This window comes from Equus przewalskii, chromosome 3 (assembly GCF_037783145.1).
Source record: "Equus przewalskii isolate Varuska chromosome 3, EquPr2, whole genome shotgun sequence".
Classification (NCBI taxonomy): Eukaryota; Metazoa; Chordata; class Mammalia; order Perissodactyla; family Equidae; genus Equus; species Equus przewalskii.
The window spans coordinates 8,646,845-8,670,194 of NC_091833.1; the positions used below are offsets into that span (position 1 = coordinate 8,646,845).

General features: G+C 51.5%; 2 protein-coding genes across 6 annotated transcripts in view; one reads left to right on the forward strand and one right to left on the reverse strand.

Moving 5' to 3' along the window:
• Positions 1–8,860, forward strand: part of GNAO1 (G protein subunit alpha o1) — a 169,650-nt gene extending 160,790 nt beyond the window's left edge. The window contains exons 7-9 of the mRNA XM_070613690.1: positions 2,099–2,252; positions 6,323–6,538; positions 7,583–8,860. Coding sequence (XP_070469791.1) covers positions 2,099–2,252; positions 6,323–6,510 — 342 coding nt within the window. The 3' untranslated portion in view covers positions 6,511–6,538; positions 7,583–8,860. The remainder of the gene's footprint in view (positions 1–2,098; positions 2,253–6,322; positions 6,539–7,582) is intronic.
• A 2,552-nt stretch (positions 8,861–11,412) lies between these two features.
• Positions 11,413–23,350, reverse strand: part of AMFR (autocrine motility factor receptor) — a 44,574-nt gene continuing 32,636 nt past the window's right edge. For all 5 annotated transcript variants that reach the window (XM_070613685.1, XM_070613689.1, XM_070613686.1 and 2 more), the window contains exons 11-14: positions 18,994–19,128; positions 16,986–17,069; positions 13,987–14,174; positions 11,413–13,189 (exon numbers count right to left, since the gene is read on the reverse strand). In XM_070613685.1, coding sequence (XP_070469786.1) covers positions 13,042–13,189; positions 13,987–14,174; positions 16,986–17,069; positions 18,994–19,128 — 555 coding nt within the window. In that variant the 3' untranslated portion in view covers positions 11,413–13,041. The remainder of the gene's footprint in view (positions 13,190–13,986; positions 14,175–16,985; positions 17,070–18,993; positions 19,129–23,350) is intronic.

Sequence of the window (23,350 nt, forward strand, 5' to 3'; positions counted from 1 at the left end):
TGGGCATATGTCCCTCCACGTCCCCCGACGTCTGTAAACCAAAGCAGTGCTCGGGACAGTCGTGCAGTGGAGTCGGGGGCTTGCTTCTTGCTGTGGGTTTCCAGCGTCTGGTTGAGCAGCTGTGGGACAAGGTGGCTCTGTGTGGTAGGAGGCCTTTTCCTGTTGACTCCCTGGGTGTCGGAGCAGCTCTACTCTGCCCTCACAGGTGGCCCAGGGAGCCTGAGTGTTCACAGCCCCAGGCCCTGAGCATCGATTCACTTGGCCACCTAGGAAACCGACCTGGTCCTTCTCTGAACAGGCTCCATCGAGCTGGCACAGGCATATGAGTCTGGCTGCTGGCTGAGTGGGACTGTGCAAACGGCCGGCAGACTTTTGAAGGAACTGAGAATGAGATTTACTGGTTGAGGCCAGGGAGGTGATCAGGGCACAGGAGTTTACTGAATGTGTTTAGCAGAGTAAAAGGACAACAGCACTTACTGCGCATCGTAGAGGGAGTAGTAAAACCGGGTCACTTGTCCTGGGGCTCCCAAGGGGCAACTGAGAACTCGGACTACCCCCTCCACCAGCTGGCCTTAGCCAGAAGAACAAGGGCTGGGGCCGATACCCTTCCAGGTCACTGGTATAATAATGCATCCGTTGAAACGATGGTTGAAGACACACACAGCCTTCTTGTTATTTATTCCTCTAAAGGCCACAGACTATTCCTATCGACTGGAGAAGCCCATTTCATTGCTTAAGCTCTAGATCTGGCCCAGAGCCAGGTGCAAGTCTCTGCTCTTCTGGTTTCCACCTGTGTCACCTCTCGATGTCCCCTGAGGGCTAACGAGGCTAAAAGACATGAGGCAGGTGAAGTGCTGGGCACGGTGCAGGCAGAGTGGGGCTCGGTGACTGGTGGTGGTCACCTCATCTTCTTCCTCTCCCTCCATCTGCTCAGCTAGAGGAAGGCAGCCATGGCAACCGAACAGGAGCTTTGCTCTGCTCCTTCTGCTCGCTCGCCCCTGGGGATGCGCTCTCTCTCCGTGAATGAGGCCCAGCAATGCCCACACCAGTCCTCTGTCCTTTCTTCCCATGTGTTTCAGTCTTCTTAGTTCAGAGGGAGAGCGTAGCCTGGAATTACTTCTGGGCTTAAGCTGTGGACCCGTGGAGCTGGGTTCGGGGTGGACGAGTTCTCAGGGCTAGGATAGGGTTCTTGGGGAAAATGAGTACCCCAGAGAGGTACATTTCATGGAGGAGCCAGCTTCCTGTACAAAAATGGGTTAGTTCTTAGAGAGACATACTCCTCTGCACTCCCACGAAACACTACTCAAGTTCCTGTGCTTGGCATCCCACAGGAGAATAAGTCAGTCCTTGCCCCAGGCAACAGGCTGTCCCCTCGGATTCTGCTTTATTTGGAGTGCCCATCACATTCACTCATTTGCTAAACAGACTTCATGTCCGCATTGCTTAAAATACCTTGCGGGATCAGCTGTGGCTGAGTTTGACCCAGCCAGAGGAGGTCTGACCAGTCCCCCAGGCCCTGCTGGAGGCAGCCTGGGCAGGAGCGCCTCCCCAAAGTGTGGCCCCCAAGGGTGCCGGCAGGAGCCTGGTGTGACTTCCCTCAGACCACAGGAGGGGCCTGGTGCCCCTCACCACTCCCAAGACGTCCCCCCATACTGATTGGGCCCAAGAGGAAATGTCCAGACAGGAAGTGCCAAAGCCCAGCTTTCGGGCTCCCATTCAGCAAGCCCCTCAGCACACACACACACATGCATGCAGGCACGCACGCAAGGAGACCCTCCTATGACTCTGCAGTGACGAGAGCCCAGGTCACCCTGTCCTGAGCCACACCCAGGGAGCTGTGGTTGGTTCCCGGTCCCGTCGCTGCCATCAGCCCCAAGACAGCAGGTGCGGATTGCTCCGAATGCTCTGTGCTGTGTAGACTGCGGTTCTGTCATCTGTCCGCCTTCAGAGGAGCCCGTGGGGGCCCAGGAGCCCCTCCTGAGCTGCTAAGTAGCCCAGTTCCTCTCTCTCAAACCTAATTCTCTTCTCTTTCCTTGTCTCCGTGTCTCTCCCTCTCGCTGTCTGTCTTGCTCTCTCTTCCTCCCCCCGGGGGCTGCAGAACCGCATGCACGAGTCTCTCATGCTCTTCGACTCCATCTGTAACAACAAGTTCTTCATCGATACCTCCATCATTCTCTTCCTCAACAAGAAAGATCTCTTTGGTGAGAAGATCAAGAAGTCACCTTTGACCATCTGCTTTCCTGAATACACAGGTGGGTGTCATGGCGGCTCTGTGCAGGAGGAGGCCTCACCCCTGCCAGGGACCTGCGTCCCTTCCAGAGGCGACAACCAACACCAGCTGCTGTGGCTCAGGGACAGGCTGCCTGGCCAGCAGCAACTGGCATGCGGGCGCCACTAGTGCAGGGGTGCAGAGAAAATCACTAGGGCGTGGCAGGGTCGGCCCTTCCCAGGACACAGCCCTGATCCTTATGTGTTGTGACCAGGTCACCGGGGAGTGACATGGCAGGGATCCGGAGGCAGAATAGGACCACAGGCTTGCCCTCCCCGCTTTATCCTGGTCACCCTCTAGAAAGGCTCTCCTACCTCCCCCAGACTCCCCAGTGGCCTACCTCTTACCCCTGTCCTGGGCGGCTGCTGGGCCACACAGCACCTTTACCTGAATTAGGAAGGGGACACACGGCCTAGGAGTGGGGCCTGGGTTGCCTTTCTCCCCACCTGCTTTCTCTACTTCCTGCTCTGGTGCCCTATGTGCAGCAGCCCTGCTCATGCCCAGCAGATCCTTCCACCCCATCATGCCTGCTCCTCCACCCCGACCCCATCCGTCATGCCGACTCCCCCCATCATGCCTGCTCCCTGAACCTCCCATCCGTCATGCCTGCTCCGCCCATCACGTCTGCTCCCCCACCCCCTCTTCCATCATGCCTACTTCTCCCTATCACGCCTGCTCTCCAAACTTCCCATCCGTCTTGCCTGCTGCCTGCATCACGCCTGCTCCCCAACCCCTACCCCATCCGTCATGTCTGCTCCCCCCATCACGCCTGCTCCCCCACCTCTACCCCATCCATCATGTCTGCTCCCCCCATCACGCCTGCTCCCCCACCTCTACCCCATCCGTCATGTCTGCTCCCCCCATCACGCCTGCTCCCCCACCTCTACCCCATCCGTCATGCCTGCTGCCCCCATCACGCCTGCTCGCCCACCCCTACCCCATCATGCCCACTCTCTCCCTGTCTTCCTCCCCCCCGATCTTTTCCCCAAATCAGATCACTCCAACTTCCTGCAACACCCCTCCGTCCCACCCACCTGCACCCCTGCATCCACCTTCTTTGGGCTTTTTTCTCCCCTCTGGCTCCCAGATGGACACAGATCCCCAGGACAAAGCTGTTTCTGAATGGGTAGATGAGGGGCCGGGCCGTCTCTGGCAGCTGAGGGAGGGTGGCTGCCGTGGGCTGGCCTGGCTCTGGGCTGCTGCTCAAGGCTGGAGCAGTGCTGATGGGACCCCAGAGGCCAGCCTTTGTCCCTCTGGGGACTGGGAAGTTTCGAGGGGCCCCTGGGGTGGCAGCAGAGGAGGATGTGTCACAGATCGGCTCAGCTGGGAACCTGCTCCCTGACAGCCCCAGAGTGAGATCAGGGCGTGGGCTCAGCTCACAGGGCTGCACAGGCCCCGAACCAGCCAGATTCCAGTGGAGATGGATGCTGGCCCCTCTGCTCTGCTCCTCCACCGGGAAGAGCCGACCCTCACCCTTGGGTGTGGAGACTGGCCCGTGGGCTTGTTCTGAGCGAGGCCTGTCTCCTTGCTGATGTTCCACACTGCTGGGAATCTGCATGTTTCCCGCCCATCCCAGGGGGCGCAGAGAGGCAGGTGGGCACAGGCTCCGGGTCTGACAGACGTCAGGAGCACAAAGTCTCCAGTAGGCAGACACGCTGAAGCAGCCTCTGGAGCCAGGACACCTGCAACTTTGGGCAAGGTAATCACCTGTGCCTCATTCTTCGTCTGGGCACCATCGTAGGTAACAAGAATGCCTACTGGGTAGGGGGCAGTGGGGGTGAATGGAGAGGACAGAGCCCAGTGCCGGGTACACGTAACCACTGGCTACCACTGTCGTCAGTATTATTCAGGGGATGGAAACCAAGGAAGGGGAACTGGCCATGGAGGAGGAGCCCTCTGCAGGGTGGGGCGAGTCCAGGAGGGCAAGGGACAGGCCCAAAAGGCCAGCCCCAGGCTGCCCCAGCCCAAGGAGGGCCCTGCCCGCAGGCAGAGCTGGGGTGCAGCTCCCTCTTGGCAGCCACTGCTGACCTCTCCCAGCCTCGGCCAGGGCCCTCCAGCACCAGCTCAGTCTTTAGAAAGCTGTGGCGACTGCACGGGGCTCCGCAGCCACAGCCTGGCACATCCCGCCCTAAGGGTCTTCCTTGTCCCCGGGACCTGCCCCGCCAGAGCCCGATTTGGGAGGTGGCCTGAGGAGTGGTCATTCTCACTGCTGTGTAGTACGGGGCATGGTGCCCCCAGAAAGGCGATATGAATGTGGGAAACATCCAAGTTCTCCAGGGCTTCCCGAGAGAGCCAGTTTCCAACACAGTAGATGACAATGGTCACCAACGCAGTGGTCCCATGGCGCGCCAAGGCCTTTGGGGACAGAAAACATGCTGGAGGGGCGGGGGTGACGGAGACAGGTGGAGAGGCTGGATGTCCAAGGCAAGCACGAAGGGACCACCAGGCTGTGTGAGGGACGAACTCAGCAGACGCTGAGAGCGCATAGCTGGCTGTCCCCGGAGTCGTGCCCAGGCACTTTTCACCTCCCACGGGGCCCTGTCTCGATCCCTCTGTACAGGAAGCTCCTTGATGGGGTCCAGTCTGGAGCCATGTCTAGTCTGTGAGCTGGCTGCTGGCTTCCCTGTGGACCTGCTGCTCAGGGCACTTCCGCTTCCCATGTCTGGTGGGCTGAGAGAATTGGGCTGAGAAGGAGGCTGTGCCTGGTGGGCTGCCCAGAGCTGCTCTCTGCCCTGACGCCCATCCCAGGGATGCCCCCACCTCTGACCCCTGGCCTGTCACATTTGCTTATCTGGCTGCAGAAGCCTTCCAGTGACCCGAGCCCCAGCCTGCCCTCTGTGGCTCACACTTACAGATGGAGAACAGGCAGAGTGGGCTGGGACAGGGGGACATTGCTCATACCCTCAAAATAAGATTATGTGGGGCCCGCCCAGTGGCACAGTGGTTAAGTTCGTATGTTCCGCTTCTCGGCGGCCTGGGGTTTGCGGGTTCGGATCCCGGGTGCGGACATGGCACCCCTCGGCACGCCATGCTGTGGTAGGCGTCCCACGGATAAAATAGAGGAAGATGGGCAAGGATGTTAGCTCAGGGCCAGTCTTCCTCAGCAAAAAGAGGAGGACTGGCAGTAGTTAGCTCAGGGCTAAACTTCCTCAAAAAAAATAAATAAGATTGTGTTGTTTGCATGCTGGCCAGATGCTGGTGGCACTGAGGAAAATGGGGCATCGTCCTTTTAGGGGCTTTTAGGTAATTCTGTGTTGGTCCATATTTTGTGGTATTCAGTTGAAAGCTGTCTACAGGGCAGAGCCACAAGGGTTTGGGTTGCAGCTGGTTGGAAAACTGTCCTTGTGTTATCCACAGGTCTCCCCACCAGGCCCCAGAAGGATCAAGGAGTCAGCCAAGGAACCGTGGTGGGCAGTGGGGTCCCAGTTGGTATTATGAATGCTGCTAGCCCCTTAAGCTTCCTACCCAGGAGATGCCAGTGCCCCCCACGTCCTGGCCACTCACCCAAGAAGTGGGACTGCTTAGAGATGCTCCCAGCCCTGCCGAATGGCTCCTCGTTAGAGGAAGCCATCCAGGGAGGTCCAGGTACAGCTCGGCACGCAGCGCACCCTCGGAGTCCGCGAGCCCTGGGTCGCTCCCCTGCCGGAGCTCTTCCATCAGAGGTCATTGTCTTGCTTTATCAGAAGCAGGTCTGGTTTAGACAGGGGGTGAGCGTTGTGAGTGGCAGTTCCAGGCCCCAGGCTCAGTGTGCTCATCTAGAAAGGGAAAGGGAGAACCTGTGGCCACTGGCCTCCCAGGGCTCCTGGGTGGTCCCGTGTGAAAACAGAGGGAAAGACCTGGACAAGTCAGCAGCCAGGTGACTGCTAAGCCTCCTGTGGTTTTAACGTAAAGGCGACTGCGCCTGGAGAAGGAGCGCCTTGCAGTAGCTCTGCGGCTCCCGCGGTCTCGTCCCGCGGTCTGGAGAATGCCACGGCCCTCTGCTCGACCCGGTGTCCCCAGCCCGCTGCGCCCCAGCTCTCACCAGGCCTCTCTCTGTTCTGTGTCTTGTTACAGGCCCCAATACCTATGAAGATGCAGCCGCCTACATCCAAGCACAATTTGAAAGCAAAAACCGCTCACCCAACAAAGAAATTTATTGTCACATGACTTGTGCCACAGACACGAATAATATCCAGGTGGTATTCGACGCCGTCACTGACATCATCATTGCCAACAACCTCCGGGGCTGCGGCTTGTACTGACCTCTTGTCCTGTATAGCAACCTATTGGGTAATGATTCCAGCACTCACAGAAAAGCTTGCACACACACACACACACACACACACACACAAATGCAAGTTGGTAAATCAACTTTAAAAGGCATAACAAAACCTTATATATATACAAATATATATTAAAAACTTCTTTTTAGTTTGTACTAGGAAGAGCTTCAGACAGAACTGACCACCATCCCGTAGATCATCAAGGTTTTCCGGGGCAGCACATGAGCGTGCACGTGTGTGCATGCGCTCACCGTCTCACACACACACACACACACACACACACACACACACGTCGTGATGGGGTTCCGGATTTAGGAGTCCATCCTTTTAAGAACAGCCACGCGATCTTACTCTCTGAGACCCACGCCTGTGAGTGGCGGGAGGGCGGGGGGGGGGGGGGGGGGGCCTGGCTCAGTCCAGCCCGTTTCTTTGCTTCCACCCGCCCAGGCTGGGTGCTCCCAGTTCTGTCCTGCTCTTGGGTGAATTCCAAAACCCTTTAAAAAACGGCCAATACCCTAAACATCTCCCTGCCCTGTGCCCCGGCAACAACAGAAGAATTAAGGACGCTTCCATTTTGGGTGGTGGTGGTTGTTAATTTCCAGAATTTAGAAGAATCATCGCTCCGACCAGTCCACTGTCTCCTGAGTTTTCTTTATCCTTGTGAACAAGGCAGGCGGGAAAAGGGAGGCTTGGTCTGCTTCCTGTAAGCAGCTGAGGGGAGGGGACATGCAAACCATGGCTCAGACTCACCTGCAGGGTTGAAGCCAGCCCGCCTCCAAGAGGGCAGGTCGGAAGAGGGGAGAGATGTGGAGAAGGGGACAGGAGTGGCCGAGGGTGGGCCGGACTTGTAGACCTGACTGGCCATGGGCCTATGCGGTGAGGCCCCAGGGCCTGGGACACGCTTCTGAGGGCTCTGGATCCTTCTGCGATGCTGCCCCAGCTCGTCCCACCCCAACATTATTAAACATGTTCTAGGGTTTTTGGTTGGTTGGTTGGTTTTTAAAATCAAAGAAAATGGTCAGACTGGACCCCCTTATCTCTCTCTCTACAGACCGCTTCATGGACACTTTGCTGTTGACGTTGATCTCCTGGTAGCATGACCTTTTGGCCTTTGTAAGACACACAGCCTTTCTGTATCAAGCCCCTGTCTAATCTACGACCCCAGAGTGACTGACGGCTGTGTATTTCTGTAGAATGCTGTAGAATCCGGTTTTAGTTGAGTCTTTACATTTAGAATTTGAAAGGAAAAAAAAAACATTTCTCATGTGCTTTGTAGCTTAAAAAAAAAAAGAGGAAAAAGGACACCTCACCATTACATCCATCTTTCTTTCTTTTTTTCTTTTGAAATAAAGAAACATACACATCTGCACCTGCGTCCCCCGACTCCCGCCTGCGAGGTGCCAGCCTGCCTGCGCTGGGCCCCGGGCGTTGCCTAGGTTCTGGGTGCGCTGCGGCCACTTCCGGAACACCGCCCGCAGCCCTGCCCCCTTCCCCCACCCCGCTCCCCCCCCCCGCCCCCCAGCCACACGCTCACTCCAGGTTTGTACAGAAAAAGCACAGTTCTCACTGGCCAGTAGCTGCCAAAAAGAATACCAATCAAATACATAAATAGAGACCGATAGAAAACAATTTTCCCGTGGACCCCCTTTCTACAGATTCCCTCTGATTTTTTCAGTTGTTTTAGTTCTGTCCTGACGCGCACTGTGTTCCATGTCAGATCAGCTGCCACAGTCTGGGACACGGGCTGTGGTTTTCCCTTTGACATTCCGCTTCTCAGCCTCTCAGGTGGATGCTCCCCAGTGTGTGTGCGCCCCTCCGCCGCCTCCTTTGTTCCAGTGACCTGTGTTCGCTCTTTCTCATGTGGGGATGTTTGTGCTGCAGATAAAAAGAACAAAAAAATTTTTTAAATACCACGAGATGGGAAAAAAAAAAAACCACAAAAAAAATTTTAAAAAAAAGATGGAAAGTAGTGTTTCCATGAAAGCCACAGTTTTCATGATCAGTCCTATGCCATTTCTACTTTGACTAGTATCCAAACCCCAAACCTCTTCACAGTTTCACTTTTAAGACTTAATATTTGCTGAAGAAGACCAGTCGCAGCCATTTCAGATAAAAAGGAGGCGAAAAGACAAAACACACAAAAAATTAAAAATACAGAAAAAAAAAACTTGAAAAAAAAGGAAAAAAAGAAAAAAATAGCCCACGGGTCTTTCTAAGCCTTTCTATTCCCAATCGGTGAGGTTTCTGTGATATCTTACACACTGCCAGTCTACTTCTCTGACTAATGGAAAATTCATGTGTAGCTCAATAAAGAGAATGTTTGTCTGTATTCCTGAGTCTCTCACCCTCGGGCTTCATTCTCACAGGAAAGGGATGGAGGGATTTGACTGGGCCGCAGACACTGGAGGCCGGCGGGCAGGGCCGTAGCTGCCCCCGCGCCCCCTCGGTGTGCCATCCAGCTGGGTGCAGCCACCTGGGAGCAAGGAGGGCAGGGGAATGGGAGCCTCATTTCCTGCCTGCAGGTGCCCTCTTCTGGGGCTCCCAACCAACTCCGCCTCACTCTCAGCTGGTTTTGTTTGTTTTTGAGGAAAGGGTGGAATTGAGGTTTGGAAAGGGAAAAAAATGGGGTGAGGGCAGGTAATCCCAAATCTGCTAGTACAGGATCCTGTTTCTTCTGTACCCCAAGCTTCCACTGCAGTGGGAAATGGTTGGTCCCAAGAATGAGGCCACATTGCCTGGGCCTTCTGCACCCAAGGGGTCACACCCTTTCGTTTCATTTAAAGGCCTCCCCTACTGCACATCGTTGCCAGGAAGCCCCCCGCAGGTAGAAGACACAAGGGGTAAGAGATCGGCTAGGCCTGGCACGCGGAGTCTGATTCTAGTCTCAGGGCAGCAGGTCTCACCAACTCTCCCCTAGGTTGCCAGGTTTTTGCTGTAATAACTAGTTAACTCGTTGAGACTGGGACCTGGAGGGAACACAGCCCACCCAGAGCCTTGCGTCATGTCCATGAATCACTTATTAGCCAAGCAGTCAGTGCTATGCATAGCATCCACGGGGAGGGAGGGCCTCAGAGGTCAGTTCTTTGGAATCCTCTCCACACACCAACCAATGGGGATTATCAGCCCAGGAAGGCCTCTCCTTGGCGATTTCCGGTGGTCTTTTGAATCTAGTTGGGGCGGAGGCAGGGGCTGATATTGCTGCAGAGATCGAGGAACAAGAAGCTAGTTCCTGCCTGTTATATAGAAACCACCAATGCAGGCACCCCTTGGACTTCCTCAGCCAGGAGGAGCCTGCTAGCCAGCTAGGCCACCCCTCTCTCCCAGGGCTTTTCCCACCGGCTCCCGTCACCCCAGCTGATCTGCAGAGGAGCCCACAACCACCTCTGGTGAAGGGAAGGTTGCACTCCTGGCCACAAGGTGACTTCAAAACACTGCTCTGGGGGCAAACCAGGATGCAGACGGAGGCTGAGGACAGGTGACTTCTTCTACATATGGCATACCTGAATTTCCCTCAAATGAGCCATATTCTAACAGAGTTCTTCCGCAACTTTCAAATGAATTTTGTAGATAAAACAGAAGTTTCTTTGCCTTATCTTCCTTAGAACAGAAGTCAGGAAGCTTTTGGGGGGTAAAGGATGCAGGGAAAGACCAATTGAATTGAAACAAGGAGTGTGGGGGTGGAACCTATGCATTATGGTTCCTAAAAGCTCCACAGTGACTCTAGTGTGCAGCCAGGTTTAGAACCACTTCTATCAAAAAAGAGGCGAGGAGATGAGGACCGGAGGCTTCCGGATGCTGGAGGGCCTGCAGGCAGGCGGGCAGACAGGCAGGCGGAGGTTATTCCTTGACAAGCTCGCCGGCAAGGCCACAGCTCCTTTGGCACACTGTGCCTTGCTTCAGCCGAGCTCTGAGAGGCAGAGTTGGGAAAGCCACACCCAGAGAGGACCACATCTGCCGGCTAAAGACAAAAGAGTACGTTGTCCACAGCTCAAGTGGGAAATCAGGTCCAAGTGGCCACCTGAGCACCGAGGGTTTATATCAATAGAAGAGCCACACTGTTCATCATTCTCTGTGGTACACAAAAGCCTGCAAATTTGGCAGGGAGGGAACCAAACTGAGGAGAACCTAAGATGTCAACAAAACAGGGCCAATAAGACAATGGAACAAGTGGGGGCCACCCCAAGGCCGGGGGGTTAAGTTTGTGCTCTCTGCTTCAGCGGCCTAGGGTTTTGCTGGTTCGCATCCTGGGTGTGGACATAGCACCGCTCAGCAGGCAACGATGAGGCGGCATCCCGCATGCCACAACTAGAAGGACCCACAACTATGTACCAGGAGGCTTTGGGGAGAAGGAAAAATTTTTTTTAATTAAAAATAAGATAATGGAGGGAGTAACATAGACTACTTCCAAAAGAGCCAGAGAGAGCAAGGGCGACTCAGCACCATTTGCCAGAGCGCCCGACCTCTCCTTGTTCTGTTTCAAACATGAACCAGCAGCCCAGCCTCAGCTCTGGGCTACCGGGGCTGAGCATGAGAACAGGCTCCTGCTCTTGGAGGCAGCAAGGACAGTGAAAGAGGCCAGGGGATAGGGTCCTACCCAACGTAACAGGACACCGGTCTAGCCTCCTGCTGCTAACCTTTGCAACTGGTCCCAGATGCCCCCAAGAAGTGACAAAAGCCAGGAGACAGTATAGTGCCCAGAATCCTCAACTACCAAGGTGTAAAGCCTAAGGGTGCGTTTGGACTTCTCTGCGTGGGTCATTTTAAACTATGTAAAGCATGTTTCTGCTTTATCAACGTCATATTGCTATATTCCAATGTCTCAAGACCCCCTAAAATCGACTCCAATTTTCTTTTTACACATCTGAAACATAAGAACACACGGAATTAGTGTCATCTTTAATGTGTGCAACATACGGAGTACAAGGATAGAAAAAACCCTCCAACCAAAATGACACACGAAATCAACGCGGGAGCCAACTTTGGCACCTCTGAAAAAACTGCCCAGCTTCCAGCCACACACAACACACTAGAAGAGTCTGCTTTTTTATTATTATTATTGTTTTACAATAAAAACAAATAGCTATGCTCTCAGCAAAACAAAATGAATCTTTTAAAAATCACAGAAATTTACTAACAGCATTTCAAAGTAAGGCTTTTGAAAGATTTATTGAAATAAATTATCTCAGCCTAAACACTTACTCATCACTCTTTTTTCAATTACTTTTCAACATCCTAAAAACTTTCAGTTATGTAAAATACATTTAACTTTGCCAATAATTTTAGATAATACTGGATTCTTCCCAAAAGGACTACCATAAAACTATGCTTTCAAACATTAAAAAAAACTTAATCCAATAGGAGATAAAACTGAACTCTGTAACCTATGATTGCATGTCAAATCCTTGAAGGGAAATGCACAAGGAATTTGAAAAGGCTCAGGACCTAGGTCTGCTCCAAGGCAGGAGTCCACGTCCTCCCTTTCTGTGCCTAAACCAACAGGAAGAAAGCTGTGACAACGAAGGGCTCCAGAGAAGAAAGATACGAAAGGTATCTCTTATTTCTTCAGTAAAGCCCTCCAAAATTTACTCCCCCATCTTGTAAGGCCCATGTTTTCTCTGAGGACCCAACACACAGCCCTTGGCGTTGCCTAATTCTCTTGACCAAACCAAAGCTTGTTGCTTAACCCTTTCAGTGCTGACCTTCCCATGTCTGGGGCGGGGGTGGGGGGAGGGGGGCAGTGAAATGCAGAGAGAAGAGGACAGACACAGGGGTACCCGAGAGAGGCGGGAGCACCAGCATTAACGGAAATAAAGCCAGCTGTGGACTGGGGGCTCAGAAAGTAAGTCTGGACGTACTGGGACACAACGGGTCACCTCCTCACACTCTACAGCCCTAGGCTTTCCCCTCCTCTGCTCCAGGCATCAAACCAAGAGCTGTCTTTCCAAGATGCCCTGCCAGTCCAGGGGTCCACGAGCCCACGCGGCTGGCCTGTGTAACACTGGCCTCTGTAACAGCCACCAAACCCGCCCCTCACTAAGAAGAGCAGTTTGACAATAGAAATTAGCCAGTGGTGTGGAGTCAGGCGCACGCTGGACATCTCCACACTGCTCTTTATGACTCCTGCCCCCTACACGCACACGGCCTGCCAGATGTGGAGCTAAAGACACCAGCATTTGTTGTGACTTATGCAGAAAGCAGTCAGCAAAGCCGCCTGCTTCTGGGTTTCCAGATGCCCACCTCCTCTGGTCTTCCCCCACCCATGAGAAGTCCAGTCAATGCCAGGAGAGCGTGCCTAGAGTTAAAATGTGCAGTGTTTCTAAAGGGAAAAGAAACGTCACATAGAAAGTATTACAAAAAAGGATTAAATTTGTCAGCTGTCCAACACTATGAAGACCACATGCTTTATACAGCGGCAATGCAGTCGAGCCCCCTGCTCCAACAGCGGGCAGAGCCGGACGGGCCTCTTCCGGCCGCTGCTCAGGAGGCGGCGGCCGAGGGCGGCGGGAGGCGCTAGGAGGTCTGCTGCTTCTGAAGTCTCCGCTCCGCGGCTGCAGCCAGCATCCTCCGACGCAGCGTCACGGGGTCAGAGGTCGCGCCCTCCGAGGGAAGGCAGCTCTCTGAGGCCGAGTCATCTTCAGAACTTCTGTTCAAGAAACGCCTATAAAAAAAGGAAGGATTTGCAGAAGAAAGAGAAGGGAGCTCGGGAACACACACAGAACGTTTATGTTTAATGTCGCCATTTTCCAGGCCCCTTCGTGAAGCTGTCACTCAGCACCATCCCAGGAACAAGACACCTCTCCTGGAACCAGGAGGAGCGCAAATTCTCACTGCGCCAGGGAGGGCCCGGCGCCCTTCAGCCCCGCCCGTCCCGCGTGCACACAGCACCGAGTCCCCACTCCCACCGGGGCGGGGCTGCGCATCAAACCGGCCGCGTGAACACAGTACTGCCCCGTCCCCAGGAGGTGAAATCAAAAGCCCCTGCACAGCAAGGAACGCCCCGTGCTCCAGCTCCGACCGACGGCGGCCGGGGCAGACGCGGAGGGGCCAGCAGGGGCCGAGAGAGGGCTTGGGAGCTAGACACCAGGCCAGTGTGAACCTCTCCAGGCCTCAGTTTCTTCAGCTTTCAGTCTGTTAAATGGGTATAATTACAGTGCTCTGTCTTAGAACTGTTAAGAGAATTAAAATAATCAACACAAAGGGCTTGGAACACGCTGGCTCGTAAGTGCTGTCCATGTAAGTGTGGCCGAAGATAATCCACAGGAGACAACCGACAGCACCAGCGCCCGGAGGTTACCAGCTGGGCCCAGGGCCACCAGATCCTCTGCTTTTTCAAGAGAGGTTTGAAACCTGATTTTTAGGTGACATGAATGTTGGCATCTATTTAAAAAGACATGATGTGGGTCCGACATGACAGTGGCCTTTAGAGCTTTACGCCAGCTGGAGTAACCGACTTACTTCCGAGCTTGCTGCAGGAGGTCGTCCTTGCGCTGCACTAACATGCGCTGCCTCTCGTCGGCGGACTTGGAGAAGCGGCTCCCCCGAGCCTCGAAGTCTTCCCCCTCACCGGGCTCGGCTTCCACCTCACTCATCGAGTCCAGCGCCTCCTCCAGCCGAGGACTGAGGTCCAGCGGCACACGCTCAGTCTGGACACAAAGGAAGAAAGGGGCCGCTGTGGCACAGGCTGCCCTCCTAAGCAGACTCCCCACCTAGCCAGAGTGCCCCAAATCAGGTTCTTCTGGACCCTTCCAGAGGGAGGCAGGCTGCCAGGCAGGGAGCCACGCACAGACGTGCAGCAGCAGAGGCAGCCTCCTGGAAGGCAGGCCACTGCATCTGGCTTTTGTACCACTAAGAACAGGACCTGAATCACGCCAAATGTTCAATATTAGTGGAAAAAATAAATGATGACTAGTAAGAAAAACATAAGCTCCTTGAAACCATACTCTCAGAAAATAAGAACAAAGTGAACTGCTAGTTTGCATTCTGGGAATTTTCTGTTCAATTTGACTAATTGCTCTAAAATTTAAACAAGTCTTACCACACTTACTGCACGAATTTTACACTGACTTGACTCTGAAAACAGAGTCAAGCAGATCAAAAGGGCAAATTCTAAGGGTCTTTTCTTAAACAGATATAAGATCACGTGTTGATCTTTAACAGGATGTTAAGATGAGACTCTCGGTTTTGGTTGACGCTCCGAGGGCCAAGACAATGCCCAGGTGCCCCCACATGCTTAGGCAGGTGTCCAACCGTCTGTGCTCATGCCACCAGCATGGACCCAGGCTTGCTGTGTCAGCCCAGCACCCACCTCTAGGTGACAACAGAGTTGAGGTGGAAAAAGCTGAGAGACAGGCCTATTTTTAAGAGCTAAGAGAAAGAAACTGGCTTGTAGTAGATAAAAAAAGGCTGTGATGTGGGGCTGGCCCCGTGGCCGAGTGGTTAAGTTCGCGCGCTCCGCTGCAGGCGGCCCAGTGTTTCGTTGGTTCGAATCCTGGGCGCGGACATGGCACTGCTCATCAAACCACGTTGAGGCAGCGTCCCACATACCACAACTAGAACAACCCACAACGAAGAATATACAACTATGTACCGGGGGCTTTGGGGAGAAAAAGGAGAAAATAAAAAAAAAATCTAAAAAAAAAAAAAAAAAGAAAAAGGCTGTGATGGGAGCAAGCTGGACTTCCACTGACTGTAAGGCCATGTTGTGTGTGTCCCGAGGAGTGGACATGGGTCCTGCAGGAGGGATCCAGCCTGAGGTTGTTGAAATAGACTTTGCCCAAGAGGCCCCCTTGGAGGGTTGAGTGACCCCCCATGAAGGGATGGGTGGTCATAAATAGCCAGTCCCAGTTCAAAGAAAGTACATTCAGTCGAGGTTTGTGGTGCTAGATGGGGCAGGCAGACCCGTGAGATAACTGTAACGCATAGGGAGGGGTGTGCACAGACGCACACACGTGTACACACATGTGCATGCCGGGGGCACAGGGCCCATCCTGACCCTCTCTCCTCCTGAGCCTGACCCTAGAGGAGGTTAGCAAGAACTGCTGGTGAGTGGAGGAGCAGACAGAAGGAAGGAAACAAGCCCAGCCTCAAGCCCGCGCTGGCTTCCAGCCTGACTGATGCAGGGAAGACTTTGAATTAAGAGACGAGCAGAGCCGATGTGACCATGGGCTAAACTCAGGCTTTTATTAACTGATTGTTATCCAAGGACTTTTTATTTCCTGAGAATGACCAAAAATGTTAGATAGCAAGTTTCCTTGTGAAATAAGTACTTTCCCTCCACTATGTTAGAAAAAACTCAGAAATCTTCATGCTAACTCTAAAAAGAGAGTTGAAGAATCAAGACAGGAACGGAACGTGCCGTCCACAGATGCCCCCGAGCCAGTCTAGCGTTCAGACCTCAGCGAAGCCCGCTATCCAGAACATGGGAAACATGAAACCAACTCCTTCTTCAGGAGTCGGGCAGCACTGTTTAAACGCTGCATGATCCAGTTACCAATGCGGATGTGAAAACTTAGCAACGATCTGAAAAAGTCTTAGGAGTTTTACTGTCTCCTGTCTGCAGGCAAAACACATGCAGTGAAAGCAGCCACCGCGTCACTCGTCAGTAAAAGGAGCTGCTTTGAGAAGAACCTTGACTGATGTGAGGGAAGGCACTGCCAGCCGCAGACCCCAGCCCTGCGGGCGGAAAGCCCCGCGTGTCACAAACACAGAAACAAGATAGGGCTGCCTGGGGCTTTTTTCTAGTCTCTTAAAAGTTTTTGGAAAGTATGGTAACTGATTAAGCAAATAGGAATTATGGGAAAAGGATGTGAACTGGACCCCCAGGGTGTGGGGCTAAGAGCATGTAGGGGGTGCCTCTGCCCTGAAAAGCAGACAGAAGAGCTGCTTTTGCTTAGAGGCAGCCATCTCAAGCTGCCCCCAAGTGTATATCTAGGCAGATCTGCTTCCCAAGACAACCACGCTTCTCCCCCCACCCCCACACTCAGGGGGTCTCGCTTTGGTGAAATGCATGCAAGTACCTGGAAATGCTGAACTGGACAGGTGAGCTGTGGGAGAGACTGAGTCACCGGTTACAGCCCTAGACAGCGGGGCCCAGTCGTCCCCACCTGGGTTGGGTCCAGGCACGGAGTCCAGGCCCAGCTTCACCCTGCCCTCCCGAGTGCAGCCACTCAGGCCCACGGGGGCAGGGCTGGCTCGGGCACAGCATGACTCCCTTCTCCAGGCCCTGAGGACGATGCCCAGGGAGCGGGCTGCAGGCCCTAGGGGAAATGCAGGCCATGCCACAGGCACCACCTGGTTTCTTAACCTTAAATATCGAGGCAGATGTGGCATCCGGCCTTCCTCAACACCCCTGCCCTTGCCTCCCCCCTCAGAGGCAGAACTGAAGACCCCTGCCAAGCACCACACTCCTCCTCCCCGATCACACACACTCACTCTCTCAAGTATGCCGACCTCACCTGGGCAGAAGGTTCTCCCTCCTCCAGGTCACCGTTTGGCCTCTCCACAGGGCTGTTCAATGCGGGTCTAATGCTCTCTGACCGCTGAAAGAGAAACAGCACCACGGACAGTAAGAGCCGGGCCGAACCTAAACAACAGGTCCAGGCAGACCCAGGGTGCAGAGGGGCTGTGCTCCCAACACAGTCTGAGCTTTAACAACACCAGCGGCATCGAAGAAACGAAAATGCCACTAAGATTAAAGACAAGACAAAAGAGCCTAAGGCCTAAGTTTGAGAGTTATCAGTTGGCTCCACATTTAGTTTCCCCTTCAGTAATAGTAACTGCATGAGAATAATGAAATAACATCAGATAACAGCGACTGAACACTCTGTAAAAACCCTCACATGATCGCCTCATTTCTCTTCTTAACATCCTATGAAATAGGTACTGCTGTTCTTCTCATTTTCAGCCAGGCTGAGATCTCGGCCAACGCTGCAGACACTCCGGGCCCTGCCTGTCTCCCCGTGGGTCCTGCCACCACAGTGCTGGCTGGCCGTTCCCGTACTGCATTGCCTGAGGCTCACTTCAGCCGCATGGGGTAACTGTGCCCCCTAGAAGCAGCCCTCAACCGACAAAAAGGAACTAGTGTATAAACACCCAGCTCCTCCCTCTCAGGAGGGACGTGTTTTACACCAGATCCCAGAGGACCCCAGTGGGGTCCAGCTCCAGTCACCCACGACAGCCATCTGCTGGACAACAAACTATTCACTGGCCACCTTCCCTTGTCCTTCTCACAGCCCCACTTGCTGCCCGTGTTTCCTGGAACACGTCCCAAATTAACTACTCACATTTGAATCCCTGTCTCAGGGCCAGCTGTTGGGGAAATGCACAGCCAACAACCAGGTCAAACAGGCAAGGACCGGTGAGCCATGTCTAACACCTCAGCACATCTGACTCCAAACTCCAGGCTCGTTCCCTCTTCAAAGATCCTCAAGTTTTAGGATTTTATTAATAGATTTCCATCTATTTTGGCATACAAAGTTGAATAATTTCTTGGTAGATGATCCCCTGGTCCTGCCAGAAAGCCTGTCTTTAAAATGTTAATACTTCTTGTACCCTTAAAGGGGCTATATGATGGGCCAGGAAATCTGACCATTTTAAAAAAGTGAAAAGTACAGGGCGGCCCCATGGGTCGAGTGGTTAAGTTTGCACGTTCCACTTCAGCGGCCCAGGGTTTTGCCGGTTCAGATCCTGGGTGAGGACATGGTACTGCTCATCAGGCCATGCTGAGGTGGCGTCCCACATAGCAGAGCCAAAAGGACCTACAACTATGTACTTTGGGGAGAAGAAGAAGGAAAAAAAAGATGGGCAACAGATGTTAGGTCAGGGCCAATCTTTAAAAAATAAAAAAGTGTGTAAAAATAAAAAAGTGAAAAGTACAAGCCTCACATAGCTGTACACTTCAGGGAGAACCACACCCATGTGAAAAGCCGACCAGGGACAGGCGGCGTTATCGCCTAGAGCTGGGGGTCAGCACACAGCAGCCTGCGGCCACATTGCCCGCTTCACCTGCTGTCATAAGTAAAGCTTCACTGGGACACAGTGAGGTGCACTCATTTACATGTTGTCCCTGGTGCTTTAGTGCTCCAACGGCAGAGTTGAGAAGTTACAACAGAGACTGTATGGCTCGCAAAGCCTGAAATATTTTGATCTGCCCTTTACAGTAAAAGGCTGCCAATCGTTGTCCGAAGGAGCTGACGCTAGGACCTCCTGGACTGGCAGGAGGCTGGTTTGGCTGGTTTGGGGTGTATGTCTGTACAAAAAAGTATCTGAATACATTTGTCCTTGTCTTAATCTGAGCCTCTCTGATGGGAATGTTCTGTCATAATTTGGTAAGATGGGAATTCAGAGAAACCCTTCATCAAATCATAAGTGATATTCAATTGCTAAGAAACTAAAAGGTTAATCTAGAGAATTAAATCTTTGTGAAGACATAATCCATTTGTCACGCTTAAAACCCTCGTTTACCTGTGTGGGAAAAGGTACTTGAATCCGTCCTTCTAAAATGTTGTCTGTTGTTATTTCAACGGAGCGTGTCAGCTGGAGGTCCTGTAGCACGAGGTGGTACGGAACCTGGGGGAACATTTCTTGGATCTGATGAGCCTATAGGAACACAAATACAGAGGCCACAGAAACGTTCAGTCTCAACAGGGACTCACTGAGGTCACCATGTATGGCAGGCTCGGGCACTGAACTCGGCGTCCTGCCCTGCACACACAGGTAAGGGGCCACCTCTATTCCGCGGATCACCATCAAACTGCACTCCTTTTACTACTTTTCCAGGATGCCAAACAGATAACTTGGGACAGCATCAATTTCACAATAGAGCACAGAAATCCAGCTGGATCTCGAAACAGGCTCACCTAGAATATGCTAGCTGTAAAAAGTCTTCATTTTAAAGCTCAGTATAACTCAGGTATAAAAATGTGTTCTCCATGAGATCAATAATTCAAAAAGATAGATGCACTCCTATGCTCACTGCAGCATTATTCACAATAGCCAAGACATGGAAGCAACCCGAGTGCCCACCAACTGATGAGTGGATAAAGAAGATATGGTATATATACAACGAAATACTACTTGGCCACAAAAAAAGACAAAATCATGCCATTTGCAACAACATGGATGAACCTTGAGGGTATTATGCTAAGCAGAATAAGTCAGATAAAGACAACTACCATATGACTTCACTCACATGTGGAAGATAAATAAATACACACACAGATAAGGAGGACAGATTGGTGGTTACCAAAGGGGAGTGGGTGGGGGATAAAAGGGCACATATGTATGGTGATGGATAAAAACTAGACCATTGGTGGTGAACACGATGTAGTCAACACAGAACCCAAAATATAATAATGTACACCTGAAATTTACACAGTGTCATAAGCCAATATGACCCCAATAAAATAATTTAAATAAAAAATGTATTCTCCTTAAGGATAAAATTGCAAAAAGGAACAAACTTATCATATACATCAAATGGATAAAATTCTAACGTATTATCTTAAGTGAAAGCAGCCTGACTTAAAAGGTTATGTACTGTATGATTCCATTTATATGACATTCTGGAAGAGGCAGGGATCACAAAGCGCACAATGGAATTTCGGGGGAGGGGAAATAGAACTGTTCTGTATCTTGACTGTGGTGGTGGTCACACAACTCTGAATGTGACAAAACTTACAGAACTGGATGGATACTAAAAAGGGTGAATCTACTCTATGTAAATTACACCTCAATTTGAAAAGAAACATCATAAAGAAAGTGAATTCCTAATATCGGAGCTGAAGTTTTCAAACGGTACGCCAGCAATGTCTCAGAGTCCACTTAGGGCTCGAGAGTGGGAGCACATGTGTAGCAGGGAGCAGGCACAGGTCTTGGCACATCACCACTCATACTTTCATCAAAGAAGCTCCAGATTTGTTTTTCACACATGTGTATTTATTTTACAAATGCTTTTGCTCAAGGTTTTATTTGTGGAAGAGTCCTAATGATCAAAAGAAAAAACAGGAAAAATAGAATTGCTTTAGGGGCACTTGAATGAATGAATCTTGAGTGAATCTCCTACTGGGATCTGAGCTATTGGGATCTGAGCTCGTAAGGAACACGTCATTGTAACTGTAGAAAGAGAGGGATGTGTCTCAGTGTCAGGGCCTTGAGAGACAAGATCAGGGGAAACCTGCACAAAGCTTTGCTCAGAGGCATCATGGGGGTCGCAGGGTGGGGCAAGACAAGCAGAGCACAGCAGGAGGGCCCATGGTCTCCATGAGCCAGGAATCCCCTTTTTGTTTGCATGAATGTCAGCTGATCATTTTTTTCCAGGTCAAATCAAAGCTAACTGGAAAAGAGTCCATAAAGATCTCAATAATCAGATAATGTTCTTCTCTATTCTTAAACAGCTTCCCTCTCATTTCCCAAATTAAAAAATGCTCAAGATTCCTTTTACTAGACCAAAGCTTCTCTTCCAGAAAACCAAGTAAGGTAATTATTGGATCTTTATAAAAAATGTATGGTTCCAGCAAATTAGTCATGCTAACAATAGGCTATTCCAGTCCATCATGGAACTCGAGGAAGAGCCAGGGCCTGCCTGAGAAATGTGAACACAGCAACTCTGAGAACGTAATTCTGATCCCTAGGAGGTTCCACACCCACGAAGTCTGACTCCTTTAAGGAGGCAGGTGAGGTGATCCACGTGCAGAGCTTCAACAGCTGCCTAACGCCAAAGTAGCCACGCAGAGCCTGACAGGAGCCGGCAGCGGGCACACTGGGCCACCACACTCCCAGACCATCTATGCCAATCATCACGTCACTGTCACTCTCTGCTGGCAACCTGGCTGTGGGCTTCACTGAGAAAGCAGGAGCCAGCAGGAACCCAGGCCTTTCTTGTAATCATTGTGGTCAAAACATAAAAGTGACCACCTTAACCGTTTGTGAGTGTGCAAGCAGTCTTAACTACTTGCACGCTACTGTGCAGCGCTTCACTAGAACTTCTCCAGCTTGCAAGAGGGAGACGCTGCCACTGAACAGCGACTCCCCATTCCCGCCTCCCCACCAGCAACGACCATTCCACTTTCTGTTTCTAAGAGTTTGACTCATTTAGACACCTCATGTAAGTGGAATCATGCAATATTTGTCTTTTTGTGACTGGCTTATTTCATCCAGCATAACGTCCTCAAGGTTCATCCATGCCGTAGCATATGACAAGATTTCCTTCTTTCTGAAAGGCTGAATAATATTCCATTGTATGAAATACCACATTTTCTTAATCCATTCATCTCTGATGGACATTTAGGTTGCTTTTACCTCTTGGTTGTTATGAGCCATGCCTTCTTTTTAAATCAAATCTCAAAAACATACCGGTAGCTACCTCCGTCCCTCCTCCTAACGAAGGCGAGAGTCTCTCTCCTGTTCTGGCTCCCAACCCCACCCTCCACCTCCAGTTCAGTTAACTCTTCGGTTTGTTCTGTACCATCCATCTCTCCCCCCTAGTGATCATTCTTACTCATCTACCAAGCATGCTTTAGAATCTATCTTTAAAAAAAGACCCATGGCTACTCAAAATAATTGAAAGCAAAGTCCCAAAGAGATATTTGTATACCCATGTTCACAGCATCATTCACAATAGCGAAAATGTGGAAGCAACCCAAGTGTCCATCAATGGATGAGTGGATAAACAAAATAGAATAAATACATACAGTATTATTATTCAGCCTTAAAAAGGAAGGAAATTCTACATTTGCTACAACATGGATGAACTTTGAGGATATTATGCTACGTGAAATAAACCAATCACAAAAAGACAAACACTGCATGATTCCACAGTGGTTGTGGGGGACCGGGGGCACTAGGTGGATAAAGGAAAGGATGGGAGCATGACTTCCCTGGATACTCCTCTATAGGTTTTGAAACTTGTGGATAAATGACCTGCTCAAAAATCTTAAAAAAACAAAAACTCCCCTGATACCACATTCCTATCAAGCTACCACCTCCACTTCTCCACTCCCTTTTATAACATACTGCTAGATATTGTGTGTTTCTTAAGCTCCTACTCATTTTTCAATCCACCACTATCTAGCATTCAAGCCGTCAGGCCATGGAAACTGTTTGTTCTTCTCCAGCTAATCAACTGCCTCCACCCTGTCAAATCCAACACGCAGCTCTCTGACCTCATCTTCTAAGAATTCCCACATGCGTGACTTGCCACCTTTTCCCGGTTTCCTTCCTTCTCAATCAGACCTCAGCCTTGACCCCTCTTCTCTTTGCAAGCCACATTCTCTCCCTTGAAGAAATCATCTCCTGCTTTATATATCTCACCTATAGATATAAAACTACCCCCCAACCCAAAAACCCTCCTGAATGTTTATCTCCAGCTTGATGTCTTTACTGAGGTCCAGAACTGCCTACATGACATCTCTACTTGAATGTCTCATAGACATCCCAACTTCCCACCAAACAGAATGCCAAGTCCTGGTCCTCAAGCCCGTTTCTCCCCCAGTTTTGCCCTCAAGACTCAATAGCGGCTGAGCTGCTTAACTGAAACCCAGTGCGTCAGCTTTCATTCCTCCACTTCCCTCCCCCTAGCTCCCCCCACATCCAAATCAAAGCACTGTCAAGCCCTGTCAGTTCATCTTCCAAAAATACCCTAAATCTGCCAGTTATTTCATCTTTTATCACTAACACCCTGGTTCAAGCCACCATGTTCTTCTGCTGAACTATTGCACCAGCCTCCTAACTGGCCTCACTGCCTTGTTTTGCCCCTCTATAATCCACTCTCCCCTCAGAAGCAAGATCATTCCCTGTCAGTCCCCGGGGGAGGAAAAAAGCC